This window comes from Myotis brandtii, unplaced genomic scaffold, assembly GCF_000412655.1.
Source record: "Myotis brandtii unplaced genomic scaffold, ASM41265v1 scaffold417, whole genome shotgun sequence".
Lineage (NCBI taxonomy): Eukaryota > Metazoa > Chordata > Mammalia > Chiroptera > Vespertilionidae > Myotis > Myotis brandtii.
Window position 1 is genome coordinate 1,054,554 of NW_005366017.1, and position 17,184 is coordinate 1,071,737.

The 17,184-nt window shown below is 40.7% G+C and overlaps 1 protein-coding gene across 1 annotated transcript in view; it reads left to right on the top strand.

Moving 5' to 3' along the window:
* ANO2 (anoctamin 2, calcium activated chloride channel) overlaps positions 1-17,184 on the top strand; it is a 163,529-nt gene that overhangs the window by 64,691 nt on the left and 81,654 nt on the right. Inside the window, exons 4-5 of the mRNA XM_014545687.1 lie at positions 6,718-6,816; positions 8,760-8,762. Of these exons, the coding sequence (XP_014401173.1) occupies positions 6,718-6,816; positions 8,760-8,762 (102 nt within the window). The remainder of the gene's footprint in view (positions 1-6,717; positions 6,817-8,759; positions 8,763-17,184) is intronic.

Here is a 17,184-nt window from a genome sequence, read left to right on the forward strand (position 1 = left end):
CTAGGGCTGCATCCCATTCATTTTTTTTCTCTAGAGGGAGGACGTGGTCTTGTGAAGCCACATGCAATCTTTGGATAACAACAGCAAGTCATAAACAATATGGAGGAGGAGTGTGTGTCCTCTAGTCCCTGCAGAGGGCATTGAGCAGTGGCTGGAGCACTGGAGAGAGGTGGCTGGGGGCACAATTTGCCCCCTCTCACTGCCATTCCTCCATCCCTCATATACCTAATCTTTTCTGAAGGGAGGGGCTTCAGGTTGCCCTTGGATAGGTTGAGAGTCCTCAGAGACATGTGATGCCATTCCCTTATAGGCACTGTGGGATGGACCCTGGCATCAGGAGATCTAAATTCCATTCCTGGCTCTGCTATTAATTAGCTGTAGGTACAAGCCAAAGAAACTCAGCTTCTTGAGCTCCAGGTTTTCGTCTTTTACTTGAGAAAGATATGTTGGGTGTCATCGAAGATTTCTTCATCTCCAGAATCCTTTGGCCAAATCAGTTCACTCTTCTAAGGTTCACTGTGCCCAGCTGGCTGTGCTTTGCACTGTCAGCATGGAGATGTTGAATATCATTATGGCAGTTTGATGCTTAGCAAATAAAGATACCAAAGACTTTTATAGTTGATGTCTCTTATTTTCCAGAATATTTCTAATTCTTCTCCTAAATAGGCCTGTAAAGCAGAGAGGTTTTAGGTATACCCAGTTAGTGTGTGTGTGTGTGTGTGTGTGTGTGTGTGTGTGTGTGTGTGTTAGCACCAGGATGAGCTTGTGCTGATGCATGAGACCCCATAGGAAAGAAGCAGTGATCTGCAAATGCTGTGAGGACCAGAGGCTAACAGATAGGAATGGAGAGGCCCTCTTGCAAGGTCTTTATAAGGTTCCTGATCAGGTGGAAACTTGAATAACTTTAGTTGTCAGCATGAGAAAGGATTGAACAATGACACTTAAGGACTGAATTCATTTCTTAAAATGGAACTAGACTTTAATTTGGTTGATCAAAAATCACCAATTACTTTCTGGACGATGGTAGCCAATTTTTAGACATTGGTCCCAGGATCCAAACAGAACCTACATATATATATATATTGCAATACTTACTGAGCATTTACTACATTACAGGTAGTGGTGGCTGCTGAGGACAAAGCATCCATTAAAACATGTTGTTTTGTCCCCACGGAGCTTAAGGTCTAGCCAGGGGGCTGTTTGTTAAACACCTACTTATAGTAATTACAATAGTGGTTGGTGCTATGAAGAAGGAGGACAGGAGCTATGCAGGCAAGAGGGGAGCCAAGGGGTTCAGGAAAGGCCTCCTAGAAGAAGTTATGTTTCAGTTGAGACCCAATTAGGACTTGGCTGAGTCTGGGGTTGGGGAGGACTTTGTAGTGAAGGAAATAGACTTACTTCAAAGAGGCTCTAAAGTAGGAGGCTGGTTGGATGAAGAGGCGCCAATGTGGGAAGCTGGTTGGAGCAGTTGGAAACTAATGAGAAGGGCTGTGTGGCTGGAGTCCATGGAGGAGGGGTAGAGGTACTAGTGCCTTAGAGAATGCACATATAATTAGGCTCACTGTTGAGGCAATCTTAGAGAGGAAGGGAGAGAGTGAGAGACTGGCTGATTAGGCAGGATACAAGTTCAAGATGGTGACCAGATTTTGCCTCTTTGTGAACTCAGTTTTCTCTTGGTTTACTTAGTGGAAAACAGGCCTGGAAAATGAACTGACAACACAACTTAAAGGAAACCGAGAAAGATGAGAGTCAGGTTATGATTAAGGATTATTTATTTCCCTTGACTAGAGTACTTATATTCTCTTCTTGGGTACCTTCTTCCTGATACCTAGGAATTGGAGAAACAGAATTTGTAAGGTTTTATGAAAATGAAATGACACCGAAAGAAGTTGCATAGTGTTTGTGGGGCATTTCAATTGAGCTGGATAAATTTTCCTGCCCCTTCATATAACTCACATTTCTTGCCATTGAAATAGATGCACCCTCAGATAGACGTATTCGGGCTTTCCTAGAGAAATCTCTTTGCACTGGTTCTCCTCTCCCTGATGACCAGAGACAAATTATATGTTACAACTCTTTTTACATTGACTTAAATTTTAGTTGCCTAATGGGATTTCAGAGCCCCTCAAAATGATGCAGGCATTCTGGGATTTGGGGACCTGAAGGTCCATGATCCATGGTGGGTTCTTGGCTTTGCATAAAACACAAGTCAGCATAGACTTTAAAGCGAAAGACTGTTTATTAGGGAAGCAGTGATGTAGAGAGTGGCTATTCCCTGGTGGGATTTGCTTCTTTTATTGAGGCTCATCTAATCAAGGGGTAGAGCATTCAATAAGGGGGAGGAATATTCAGGATTTTCCCAGGAAAGTGGTGGAGACTTCTTGGAAGAGCCCTGTTGGCTATGTTGTGTCCTTATATGGACTTTCTTTTTCTAATTGTGGTGGTGTGGGGTGCGTTGTTTAGTATGGTAATGTATTACAGTGAACGTATAACGAGGCTAGGGGTTATTGCCAGGTAAAATTAGTTGCCATGTTGGATAGAGCTGGTCTTCTGACAGTTGTAAATCATAAATCCATTCGGGGCTGGTCATACTAGCTCCATGATAGTCCTTGTAGCTCTGTATTGATTACAGCCTGGATATCCTATCACAAATCACATTTATTACTTATTTATAAAATCTCTTTTAGGGATGGGTTATATACTCTGAGGGCTAAACTCTTATATTTTATATTAAATTTGTATTGGGTTCAGAAAATAATGTTTTCTGATTTAGTCCTCAAATTTTGAAGGTATTTTTTTAAAAAAATATTTTTATTGATTTCAGAGAGGAAGGGAGAGGGAGAGAAAGGTAGAAACATCAATGATAGATAATTATTGATTGGCTGCCTCCTGCATGGCCCCTACTGGGGATCAAGCCTGCAACCCCGGCATGTGCCCTGATGGAATCAAACCGTTACCTCCTGGTTCATAGATCGATGTTCAACCACTGAGCAACACTGGCCAGAAAAACCTATGAATTTTTTTTAGGGTCCATGAGACCTTTTGAAAACAGGGTGAGGGGATGGGTGAAAAAGGTGAAGGGGAATATAACAATAATATTGTGATAAATTTTCAGGGTGACAGATAATTACTAGAATTGGCATGGTGATCACATTGTAAGGTATATAAATGTCAAATCACTATACTGTACACATGAAACCAATATAATATTGTATATGAACTATACTTAAAAATTGGGAAAACAAAAAACAACAACCCCTAAAACAAACCAAAATAGAAAAAAGTTCAAGGGAGTAAACCAGGATTACTTATCCATAATTTTAATCTAACAGGAACTATTTTTCTCTAAGCCACAGGAATTCAATGATGACCTACTGTGTGACCAGTGCTGTGTTAGAAGTCTCAGATAATGTCCCTGCAAGAAACAGTCATTTTAATCAGTAATGTCTGACATCTACTAAATGGTCCACATACCATGCTGTATAACATAGACTTCAATACTTTATCTCCAATTTTCACAACAGTCCTGAAATGTTTCTCATCCACCTTATTCTGATCAAGAAACTGAGGCTTATTTGGTTAAGTGACTTGCCCAGTGTCTCAGAACTATAACATCCAGGATGCAAATCTTACCCTATTGGAATCTGAAGCCCAGAGTATTTCCACCCCCCACCCCCACCTCCAGCATTATGCCTCAAAGAATCCAAATACAGGGCAGAATGGAAGTCTGCTGGGCCTAGAGAACAAAGAACTAACTTTTCTTTCTTTCTTTCTTTCTTTCTTTCTTTCTTTCTTTCTTTCTTTCTTTCTTTCTTTCTTTCTTTCTCTTCCTCCCTCCCACCCTCCCATCCTCCCTTCCTCCCTTCCTTCTTCCCTCCCTCCCTCCCTCCCTTCTTCCTTTCTTTCTTGTCTACCTTTCACTAAGCTTTTCTATATATGTTGTAGTAAGAGAATGTGGAGATTTTCTTGTTCAAAATATTACCTCTGTTACATTTTTTTCAATTACAATTGACATTCAATATTATTTTATATTAGTTTGGCTGCACACCTGTATTACTTTTATGGCTAGGCCCATTCTCCCACCCCCGCTCCCTCCCCCATTCTCCTCCTCCTTCTTCTTTTGGCTTAATCTACATTAATCTCCAATTTTAGTGAAAGGGCTTCTGCATTAGATGATGGTTCTGCTCAGGGGTTTTTGTTTTGTTTTCCTTCAGGAGACAGCCAGTCACACCAGCTAATATTTCACATCAGGTCTCATGTTTTTCATTTTATGAGAAGGTAATAATATTGCATGACATAAAAGGAACATGATGACTAGATGTTAGCATCACATAATTGCATTCTAGCTTTCATTTTCACTTGAAACAAGTTGCATTTGAGAAGAATGGAGAGGAAGTTCTGCTCAGGGGTTTTGTTTTTCTTTAGGAGACATAGCCAGTCACACCAGCTAATATTTCACATCAGCTCTCATGTTTTTCTTTTTATGAGAAGGTAACAATATGGAATGGCATAAAAGGAACATGATGACTACATGTTAGCACCACAAAATTGCATTCTAGCTTTTATTTTCACTTGAAACAAGTTCCATTTGAGGAGACTGGAGAGGAAGAATGCTTTGCTAGAGGCAACTAATGTCCCCATAATGGAGAGCTGGGTTGTAGACCAGCTTCACAGATGGTTTCCTTTCTTATTCTTATTTTCACTAAATTAGAAAAGCTTACATTGCAATTAGAAGTAGCAACAAGTGATTGAAAACTCTGTCTAGTAGTTCTGGATATGGTAATCATATATGGACATAAAAATTGGGGAGATTTCTCGCTAAAGGCCACGTCCAGTGTTCTGTCATAACTGTGTCCACTTGGCTGGAAGGTTGAGTATTTCATCTTAGGACTGTGAACATTCTGTGAGCGGAAGCACATAATTACCCAACTCTGTCTGACATGTGACATACACTCAGTAAATGAGCTTCACAATTACTGTGATTGTTTTCAGGTATTTTGAACTCTGGACTATCCCAGACTTTCATTTCATAGTGTAATACTCTTGCAAACTCTTGGTTTCTTCTTTATTCTTCTCCCTTATAAATCATCAGCTTTTATTCACAAAGTAGGGATAGGTTCTGGATATTTGAATTACTGAATATATGGCAGAGCCACCATTCAAAATCAAAGAAGTAGTCTTCATTTGCATTATGAGCATCATAGCATATCTTTTCATTGTATTCATCGTTTCATATGCAAGCACCATCATAGTCAATGTCCTTCATGGGGAGAACAGTCTTCTTGTCACTTATTTCTCTGCCTGGCACCCTGGAGGGGCAGGGTCAGAGGCTACTATCTTCACCGCTAAACCAAGAGCAGAGGACACGTTATTGACCACCAACTGGCCCCTGTGAATGAAGTTGGGGGATGGTTTTCAAAAGGGACAACTACTTTTATGTGAGCAACGACATCTTTGCTGCACATGGAGTTGGTGCCTCCTCAGTACTGGTCTCCATGCATCCTGCTTCACAAAACACACAGTAATTTAATAAAGCCTCCTTTCTCCTGGAGCATGGGTTTTCAGGGGGTAACTGGAACAAGATGCTGCAAGCAGGTGTCTCTGTAGAGCATGCTTGCTAGTTCCCCAGTCCCCACTCTGCCCCTCAGAGGCTGTATCTGTATGGCATGTTGACCAGCACACCAGGATCTCCCCACTGTGGTGCACAGGTTTTAGGTGGTTTCCAACAGTCCTTTGATGAAGAAATTTTGCTATCATTTTGTTCTACTTTCTCCGTGGACATAGCGTTTGTGATTAATTTTGTAGGTAGTTTTAGATGCTTCTCATAAATGATGGGGCTTTTGCCTATTTCCTAGTTGTTCTGGTCTCTTTCATTTTTGGTGACAAAATTACTAGTAATTGAATTTATGTCATAAAAAGTTTTTTCCCCCTGTGTGTGCCTGTTCTGAAAACATTTGAGGTTTTATTTGAAGATAAGTGGAAACTGATGCTTCATGCCATAATCTGACCAGGTTTTATAACAGACACTGAGACCAGGGCCAAACGGATTGTTGAGCCATGAAGACCTAATTTTCAAACACTCATCACTGCATTTCCTTTCATTTTCATTTTTGGGTGAAATCAATATACTCACAGAATCAGTTGACCTGGAACATACATTCACACTTGAGTCCTGGTCATGATTTATATTTATGATACTGTTTGGAGTTATGCTATTCACATTATTATTTATATAATTACTGTTTGGCATGGGTGAACCCCTTTTGTGATTTGGGGCTGTGACACAGCACAATAGTAGAACAAAAATACAAACGTAACAACAAACAATGAAAATAGGTGCATGTTGACAAATTGCAGACTGTTCATGGAATGCTGGCAGAAGTAAACCACATAACTACTATTGAGAGTTAATAGGATTTTTATGAAAATCATAATTGCTTATATTTCAAATCTGTGCACACAATGGTTTTAACTTTTCTTTCCCCTTGAAGCCACCAAACCCCAGGGACCACTCTAACATTTCCCTATGGGCTTTGATGAGAACTTTTCTGAAACAGAATGGTATGGGTAGGAGGAGACTGGCCCCTAGTGAAGTTTAAAGAGAACAAAAATCAGAAATTGAAGAAACACCAGGTTGTGGCTTCTAGTTTGTGGAACCAGAAATTCAAGCTATGTCCTTATAAGTGTTTCTATTTCTTCTTTCTTTGTATCTTACAGAGTAAAAGCCAAGGATCCATCTTTGTCCGGATACATGCCCCGTGGCAGGTGCTGGCCAGAGAGGCAGAATTCTTGAAGATCAAAGTTCCCACCAAGAAAGTATGAACATGTTTCTTCTGGGGTTAAGGTCCTCCTAAGGGCTGGATGAATGTGAATAATTGGGGAACAGGGTCATGTGGGACATGGGTTTTGTGGAGGTGAAATCACACTTACCTCCCCAAGGACCCTAAGTATGGGGAATGATGTGGGTGGGACAGGAAAAGAGTTGGGGGCGGGGAGAGGGGCTGGATTTGGCGATCTTTTCACCTCAGAGCTCCACCTGGAATGGGCTCCATGAGAAGCCAGATATTACCCTGATCTAGCTTCTTGATTTCTTCTTTCTTCCTCTTCTTGGGGTCCCAACACAACCAGGCATTTTTTTCAGAGTGAATGTAACAATGAGAAGAGACAGCAACCCATGATGATTGGGTCAGCAGCATGCAGGGAAAACTGCACCAAACGTGCTGTGAATATTCTGGTTGTGACTCTGCCACTAAGTATTGTGTGTGATGGGCTTGGCTCATCTCTTTTGTAAAATAGAAGATTCCTCATCAGAAGAGTTGGTCAAAATTATTTGGGAATACTTTCAAAGTGTTCATACCAATGTCTCATCTTGTGATTTTGATTTTGTTGGTTGGTGTGGAATGAGGAGCTGGTGTCAATATTGTGAAAAATATCCCCAGGAGGTTGTCATCCATATCTGGGTTGAGAGCCACACAGTTTAGATGATTTTTAAGGTCCCTTTTAGCTGATATAGTCTATGTATAATTTAGAAACCTTCTCAGGGAATTCCTAGGTGACAGTCTTCTTGTAAAACAAAATCCAGCAAACACCTCACACCTCCAAAAAGAAAGGAAACATGGCCACAGATTCACCATTCCCTTTTTTAAAAAATTAGGCATTTTAGGGGAAATGGGTGGTTATTGGCCTTGACCATTTGAGATGGCTCTAGGAAGGGTCCTGGGGCAGATAATAATCTAGTTTAACCATGAGTGATCTATTGATGATCTATCTCTTTATCTGTCTCTGTTTCTGTCTCTGTCTCTGTATCTTTGACACACACACACACACACACACACCTATAGTGTCATTCCACAAGTGGTGGCCAAGCTTTGCAGAGATTATTTTTATCATTCTAACTACCATAATTCCCACCCTCCCAATATTTGTTGCCTTCTATACTACCATTATTACCTGCCTATATCACCATCTCCGCTATCATTAGCATCCTTATAGTCAGCAACACCATTCTGATTAGCATTATTGGCTATGTTTACATCTTCACTACCAACAGATTTACAATTCCCATCAAAAATCACGTATCAAAACACACACACACACACACACACACACACACACACACACACACACACACACAAAAGAAAAAAGAAAAAAGAAAAAATCACTCATCAAGTACCATCATGTGGGATGCCATTATGAACTACTCAAGAAGGATAAAGTCTGGGGGTTCTGTTTTTACAGGTTTATTAAGATGGATAATACCTCCATGGCAGGTGGACACATGACTATTAAACAAGGAACAAACATAGACATGAATATTGGCTACAAACTTCTGCTAATGAAAAGGTCAATGTTTTGGGGTCACATGTCTGAAAGTCTTGGTTTCATAAGGACCACACTGTGATCTTTCCCCCCTTAGTTGTACTACTGCGTTCTTTGTCTCCCCGTTTTAAACCTTTCAATCCTTTTACTGCTGTCCTCGAATGTGATGTCATCTTTGTTCTAGATCTCTGCTCCTCCTCCATTGATGTTCTCCCAGTCTGCTGGCAACAGGACCCAAGCCTTAGCCTTAGATAGAGGCTTCTGCTTACCTCCGCTGGTGTCCTAACATGGCCAACCCCTTTTTCTTCTCTTTCTTCTAACTTCAATATATATTTTTTCTTCTCCTTTCTCTGGTTTATCTGAATAATGTTCTGTTAATCTCATTCTATTTGTATCTTGCTTCCTATGTTTTTATCTTTTGCTGGCTGATCCACGGAAAGAAGGTGAGCAAAACTCTAATGCCCATGCTACTGCTTCTGTCCCCAGAACGATCCTTTTAGCAAGAAACCTAGAGACATAGAAAAAGTGTATATCCTTCTTCAGTTTTTTTCTCTTTACCTCTCTTTCTTCTTTGCTCTCCATCTTTCTTTTACTCCCATGCTTTTCCTTTCCTTCTTTTCTCTTCAACCTCTCTCTTCTGATGCCTTCTCCTAGCTTCCCTCTCTGTTCTTTGAACACCCTATCACACCTCTCGTTTTTCTATCACTTTCTTTTTTTCCTCAGTCCCAGACTCAGTCCCCAAGTAGTGCCAGCCTCTGATCCCTCTCGTCTCTGCTTGTCCTTTCACAAGCTCATACCTTTGAGAGCATATCTTCCCTCAGAGTTTGTATGCCCCCAAACATTTATCCTATTGGAACTTCCCATCTATAGTTTAGGTGGTACTTGCACTTGAATTTGTAGAAAGGATAATTAGGACAAGGACATATTATAGCCATCTCTTAGTTTCCCTCCTTTTTTATTTTTGCATTTATTTTTCGTAATTCAAAAATATGTTTAACATATAACCTGGTATAAATTTGAGTTGTACAAAATGTTAATTTGATGCATCTAGCTATTGTAATATGATTGCCATTGTAGCGATAATTAGCAACTCTATCATGTTACATAACTTTTTCTTTCTTTTTTGTGGTTGGAATAATTAAGTTCTAGTCTCTTAGCAAGTTTGATGATTATAATATAATATTGTTGTCCATATTCTACTGTGCATTGGATCTCTAAGGCTTATGTACTATTTGTTGAAAGTTTCATCCTTGAACAACACCTAACCTATTCCCTTCCCTCTATTTCCTGGTAACCAACAATTCACTCTCTGTTTTCACAAAAGTTTAGATTTTTAGATTCCATGCATAAGTGATTTCATACAGTACTTTTCTTACTCTGACTTATCTCACTTAGCATAGTGTCTTCAAGTTTCATCCATGTTGTTGCAAATGGCAGGATGTCCTTCCTTCTCATGGCTGAATACTATTCCATTGTGAATATACAACACATCTTCATTAGCCATTCATGCGTTGATGAGCACTTTGGTTATTTTCCACCCCTTCTTCCTTTTAATTTTGGGAGACACTACACTAAACAATCCTCAGAAGACCAGACTTTTAGCCTTGGTTCTGTACTTACTTGCTATATGATTTGGGGGTGTCACTTCATCTTTCAGAGCCTCAGTTTCTTCACATGTGATATGGGCATAATAATACCTGCCCTATTTTTCTTAGAAGGCCATTGGAAGAATCCAATTCTTAACCAGTGCTATGGAAATACAGGAATTTGTTATTGTGTCTGTGTTCTCAAGTCTTTTTATGTATATTCTCAATTCCTAGTCCCCCAATCAATGTCCCTCCTGACCCAATAGGCAGACAACACTGATGGAATTATCACAGTAGGAGAGTCTTTGGAGAGACCCTGAAGGGCACAGAAATAATCCATGCACTCAGAAAGCTATAGTCAAAGGAGCAACAGGAAGAATGCACATGCCCAGAATCAAAACACTAGTTAGATGGTGTGTCAAACAGCGAGTCATTAGCACAGGACAGATTCTGCATGGAAACATGGTGAACCAGGGAGTCGGGAGAATAAAGCCAGATGGTGGCTCCTACAAGGCTCCAGGTATAATAGAAAGAACTTCTCCCAAAGTTTCTGGGCCCCAGATGTGACACAGGTGGACTGTTCTGGCATCCTTCTATGGGTTCAGTCACATGACGCTGATCTTTGTATTCATAGCAATGCAGTGGCTTGTTGTTGACCTTACAGGGGGTATCATAACCAGGAGACTGGAATATAACCTGGTATGCTGGGGAGGATGCATATGTTTTTAAAAATTATTCTGAGACCTGATCCCAGGGGTGGTGGTGGGGATTAAATCTAGTTCCTGAGATGAGAAATGAACATGGAGGGGAGGATGAGACAGGGAAGTCTGTGGAGGGTCAGTGTTGGGTCCAGTGACACTCTTGTCCTTTTTAAGTGGGTCTGGGAAGTGACTGCAATGAGAATAAACTACATTTGCAGAGAGCCACATCCTGGCGGCTGGGGAAACGTGGAAGAAGGCTGAGGCATGGTATAGGTATGGGATCATCTAAGCATCTTCCAGGCTAGTGGAAGTTTGTGTCATAACTCAGCGGGCTCTGGAGAGACCAGGAAGATGGGGAGGAAATCACGAAATCGAGATCTCAAACCTGGACAAATCCATAGTAATGTGTCCAGGGACTCAGAGTCCTGAGCACAGATATTAATTGGGAAGGGGAACCTTGGAAGGAAGCATTTGTTTTCCAAAAACAACAACAAGAGAGCCAGCATTTTGTGAGGGACACTCATTCATGTACAGAAAGAGGGTGGGAAGGCCTGGCCTTTGGCCCCGAGGAGCCTGGGAAGGTTTGAAATGGTTGTTTTCTCATTTCTGCTTATTACCAAGGTGGCCTTTCTAGACTGTGGTCAATGTCTATGTTTATTTCTCATTCACTTTCATATGTATGAATGGCTACCCCCCTTTCTCACCTCTCACATTCACTTACGCTCCAAGTGCTGCCTGCAGCAGAGACAAGGCCAGGGATGGACAAGGGGGAGTAACCAAGTCTATTCTTATCAATGAAATCATTTTAACCCAGCCACTAAACTAAGAAGAAGTGACATGCCTAGAATGGGGGGAAATCACTTTTATTCAATCTGGCAAAGCTTTTGTTGCTATTCTTAATAGAGTGAGTAATATCAAGGGGTCATGCATGCTGTTCCCAGGAGCCTATGAGGACTTTAGCTTTTAAGTCCTTCCCATGCAAGCAGATGTCATTAACTTCGAGCAAGTCATACCTTCGTAGGCTCAGAGCTCCCCTCATCTCCAAACCGGGAATAATAAATGTCAGTAAGGGCTGTTGTAAGGAGCAGTGACGATATATTTAGGATGCCTAGCATAGAGGCACGTGCAACACAAAGTAACTGCTATTACTACTGTTGTTGGTATTATTGTTCATATGCGATGTGTGTCGGGCAGCACAGTTGGCACCAGAGCTGGGCTGCTGCTTCCTGCTATTTCCCTTCACAGCCAACATCTGTATTGTTGTGTGGAAAACAGGCCCAGTCCCTTAAATCTGCCGAGGAAGCCAGAAGCCCAGACATGGAATCAGTGGAGAGGCGGGAGCAGATGGCCTTTGGGCTCTGTGCTGGGGGATTTCTGTTTCCTATAGCATGGGTCCTTGGGGTGTTCGCAAACATAATGGCTCCATGTGCACGGCCTGTGATGCAGTCACTGGGAAAGCCAGCAGGCCCCACAGCATGGGAGAGACAGCTTAAAGGCGCCCATTTCAAAGGATCGATAGCAGGTGTGACAAGTAGAGACCTCAAGTTCCACTGCTGGCTCTGCCCCCATGAATCTGGGATTATTTGATTCATATCTTTGCCTATTTCCCCAAACAGGACTTGAGATGGAGTACAACCAAAAGCATAAACACAAATGGAGCATTTAAAAGAAGGACACATAAAAAAGAAGTATGTAACTGAGGGGGAAGTAGGGAGGTATAGAGAAATAATGGTAATTGAAATAGAAAATCAGGGTAGTTAATGCAAGTGAGACAATTTTCATTCTGAGTTTCCAGGTAGCCAAGGCAGAAAGGACTGTAGCTTATATATCTACCCTGCTCTGTTTTGTCAGAGGAGGCAAACTTTGTCCTGCTGTTAAAACATAATTGTTAGGTAAAAGTTGTGAATAATATAAGGGGCATATTTTCAGTGATGAGTTCATATAAGGTTCTGGAATGGTCTTTGTATAACTTTTATTAATTGGTTCTGGATAAAATCTGAGAATGTAATGTTGAACTGTAGTTCAGGGAGGGTTGTATTATAAATAATATAGGTAAATTTCTGATGAGCTAACTTGATTAAAAGATAAAGGTTAGAGCAGAAGTACCAACCATATTTTAATTCTCTCCATAAAATCCATGTTTTGGAATAGTTTAATCTACTAAATTGCATTTATTAAGGAATAATTCATCTTCCTTTTTCATTAACTGAAAACACATATAACTGTCACTAAGAATTTTCTGATCAGTGTGAGAAAATTGGTGGTATCTTGCTGAACCAATATAATTCCAGTTAAAAAGCAAAGAAATGACATGTTAGTTAACCTCAATGGCCCCTTAAGGGGAAAATATTAATTCCATTAAGCTTTGTCAATTATTGGAAGTCATTCTCAGATGCCTATTACTGCCTCTCTGGAAATTCTGATTTGGTAACTGTGGCTTTTGCAAAAGTTCCACAGGAAGAGCCTCCCCCTAGCTCATGGTGCCCACCCTGCTTCAGGGACTTGGCCTGGCCAGGATTGCAGCATCTCTTGTTTCTATTCAGATATATATAATAAAAAATTGATCCAAGTGATTTTGGAGGCTTAAGAAGTCCCAAGGTTTGCAATTGTCAGTCTGGAGACGTAGGAGAGTCAATGGTGTGAGCTCCAATCAAATGCTGGCAGGCTCAAGACCCAAGAAGAGCCAATGTTTCAGTTTGAGCCCAAAGGCAGTATAAGATCAATGTCTCAGTTCAGCAGGCAGGCAGGAGGAGTGCCCTCTTACTCATGGGAAAGTCAGCCTTTTTGTTCTGTTTAGGCCTTCACCTGATTGGATGAGGCCCACCAGATTAGGGAGGACAATCTGCTTTACTCAGTCTATCCATTCAAATGTTCATCCTATTAAAAAACACCCTCACTGACACACCCAGAATATCTGGGCGCTGCATGTCCCAGTCCAGCTGACATAAAATTAACCATTGCAAGGCTTGTACTTTTTAAAAAAAATATATATTTTATTGATTTTTTACAGAGAGGAAGGGAGAGAGAGTTAGAAACATCGATGAGAGAGAAACATCGATCAGCTGCCCCCTGCACACCTCCCACTGGGGATGTGCCTGCAATCAAGGTACATTCCCTTGTCCAGAATCGAACCTGAGACCCCTCAGTCCGAAGGCCGACGCTCCATCCACTGAGCCAAATCGGCTAGGGCGCAAGGCTTGTACTTTTAAGACCCAGTCAAGTTGACATAAAATTAACCATTGCAAGGCTTGTATTTAAAAAAAAATAATTCTTTATTGTTGGAAGAATTACATATGGTTGATTACCTTCCTCCCACCCACCCTCGCCCACCTTGTATTTTTATAGTGGGTTGAATAGTGGCATCCAAAAGGAATGTCCAAGCCCCAACCCTGAGACTTGTGAATGTGATCTTATTTGGAAAGAGGGTCTTTGCAGACATAATTAGCCTTAAAGATCTCAAGATGAGGTCACCCTGGACTTAAGGTGCACCCAAATCCCATGGGTCCACCCTAAGAAAATGTAGAAAGAGATTTGGGACACACAGACACACAAGGGAGAATTCCATGTGAAGATGGGGTAGAGATTGGAGTGATAGAGCCACAAGCCAATAAATGCCTGTGGCCATCAGAAGCTGAAAGAAGCAAGGAAGCTTTTCTCCTTAGAGCCATAGGAGGGAGCACTGCCCTGACGACACTCTATTTCAAACTTGTGCTTTCACAACTCTGACAGAGTAAGTTTCTGTTGTCACAAGGCCCACCCAGTTTGTGATAATTTGTCATGGCGGCCCATAGGAAATGAACACACTTTTCCTCTGGGCAGAAAGCAAGAAACAGACAACTCAAGACCTGGGTTTTGGTAGGCTTGCTGGCTTGCTCTGTATCCCAAGAATCTACTTTTCATCTTCTAAGATTGCTTGAAATAGGCTTGTTCATTTCTTGATGCTTGATTTTGGGGTTGTCTAGAGGAGTCTTTGTGCAAGTTTCCTCCTATATGACCTTAGTGTGTCTATGTCTACTTTGCATTTTGTTCCTGGTTTGATGAGATCAGAGAGTCTTGGGAAAGGCTCACCTTAGCATGGATGGTGGACAGAGATCCGGTGTGGCTAAGAAAAACTGCTTATTTATTTCAACAATTATTTTCCCATTTATGCATCTATTTCCAAAGATAATCATTGTTTGATTAAGGTAAAGCTTATGCTAAAGCAGAATGGTATCTGTAAAATAAGGATGTTCCCATGTTTTAAAGCTTGACTACATTTTATACTTTAACAGAAAGGTTGATAAAAGCATTCTCAACAATATAAAACAAAATTAAAATAAGAAAAAAACTAGTAACCAAAGATATAAGTTGATAAATAGCTAACTAAATTAATTATTTTAAATACAGCAGATGCTTCCTATGTGTTGTGCTCTTTGATAAGCATTATTTTATTTTTATCCTCACAACAACAATATGAAGTAGGTACTAACCTTAGCCCATTTTATAGATGAGAAAACTGGGGCTCATAGAGGTTAATAAACTTACTTAAGGCCACACAGCATGAAGGGGTTAGATTCAGGACTCAAAGACATTTCTGTCTGGCTCCAAAGTCATGCTTCTACCCTCTCACTTTACCTAAGAATCTATAACTGGGGCTTGAGGTAGCATAGTCTGGAACAACATTTCTCAAAGTATTTACTGTAGAGTTAAAGTGTTTTGTTTTAACAAAACCCCCCAAAATTCCATAATCTTATAAACTCTAGAAAACTCTTAATTATTACAACTTATCTGACCAATTAAAAGTTCTGAAAAGCCTTGTAGTAAAGAAGATGGTTCAATTTCGTTCAACCTGTTTCCTGCTGAACACTGATATGATACTAATAGGTATATTAACAGGTGTCCTGGGAACCAGTGGTCTGCAGAACATACTTTGGAAGATTCCATCCTAGGTTAAGTAATCTTGGACTTGGAGAGGTCACACACTTAATTTTTTTTTTAATGCCACAGACTAGCTCATTACATTATCTAACAGCTCTGGATTATAGCTTTCTCATCTGTAAAGTAAGGAACTCAGATCCTAAATTCTCTGTAATATCTGTAAAATGTGTGGTCTACATGTAAGCCAAATGACAATTTGTGAATTTGTTTATTCTTTCCCTGTTATTGATATTAATGAAGGGAACTGGGGATGGATAACATTTAAGGCCATTCACTCTGATTGTGTTCAACTATCTAAGAGTAAAAATGTCCTACATCCGCCACTTTTTCAAAGTTGTGCTTTAAATGAGGTAGTGCACTGAGCCTGTGGGTGCCTGTTTCTCATGTAGGGCTGCCCTCTAACTCTGATCCTGGTCACATCACTGAATTCTCTGCACACGCTGGACTGCTCTTTTCCAAACTACACCTTACTGTGGAGCCTACATTGCACTCTGTTAGACTCTTGTCAGAAGGAGAGTACTTTACTCTTTCTTCCAGGGGCTAGACCTTGGCTAATGCATTAAATGTTTGCCTCTGGTCCTAGAATGATCTTCCTACCCTCCCCAGATAGACAATAAACAATCAAGAAGCCCAAATATCATTTCCCTCATAGGCCTTTCTTTGTTCATGTAGCTGAACTGAAGTCACCTTTACCTACAGTCTGTATTTTTCTTACCTGTTAGTTTTTATTTATTGGGTGCTTTACTCTAGTGTCTTCAGATCTACCATAATCCCCCAAGAGTAGAAACTATAGTTTATGTTATCTGTGTATTCCCTGTAAACTCTAGTATGGTGTTCCATAAATAATAGGTGCTCAATAAATTAGCAATCAAAGAGCATGCACCGAAATACAGCGATCAACTGATGCCAAATAATTCTTGTTTCTCCAGCCGTAGGATCTTTTTGCAGCTGTGATCCTCCGCATACTAGCAGGGGTTTCAGCTCCATGCAAAATTCACGAACAGAAGCGACACTCCTTTCCCTCCTCACCCTGACCAACTCCTTCTTTTATCAGGTAGTGATTCGGGGCTATTTTGACAGTTTCTTGAATTGTCCTTAGTGACCAGAAAGTAAGAAGCAGGAGAAATTCCATCAGTTCTATTAAAGATGGAGAACTTGCAGATCCTGGGTACTGGGCAGAGGGTCACTGTGCACTAAGCCTTCAAAGTTCCTTCCACGACAGATTCCTTTTATTGTTATCATCAATAATTTTTGAAACGAACCAGAAGTGTTGCTGTTTCCATAAGGTTGGCTGTAGGTGGGGCCTTTCCCCTATTGTCACTGCCTGTTCCCAAGCATTTGTTTTTAATAGAGGCACAGCTGAGAGGGTAGGGTTTATATTTGATATCTTTATGGGCTTTTCAGTGCATGCTCTTTGATTGCTATTTAAATCGGCTGGAAAGAGTGCAGAATACTTTGAATTTTTATTCTTTTTTTTTGTTTGTTTTCTGTAATCCCTCTCATCTTAAAAAATCAGAAAAAATAACTGGTGCCACCTAAGTGTTGTGGTTTGAGTAAGGAACCTCAGATGGCACATGCATATGACCATGATCTAGACATGCCGCCAGGCCTGGAAAGACCACAGTGAAGCTGAGCATATGAAAATGTAACGGCATTTTCAT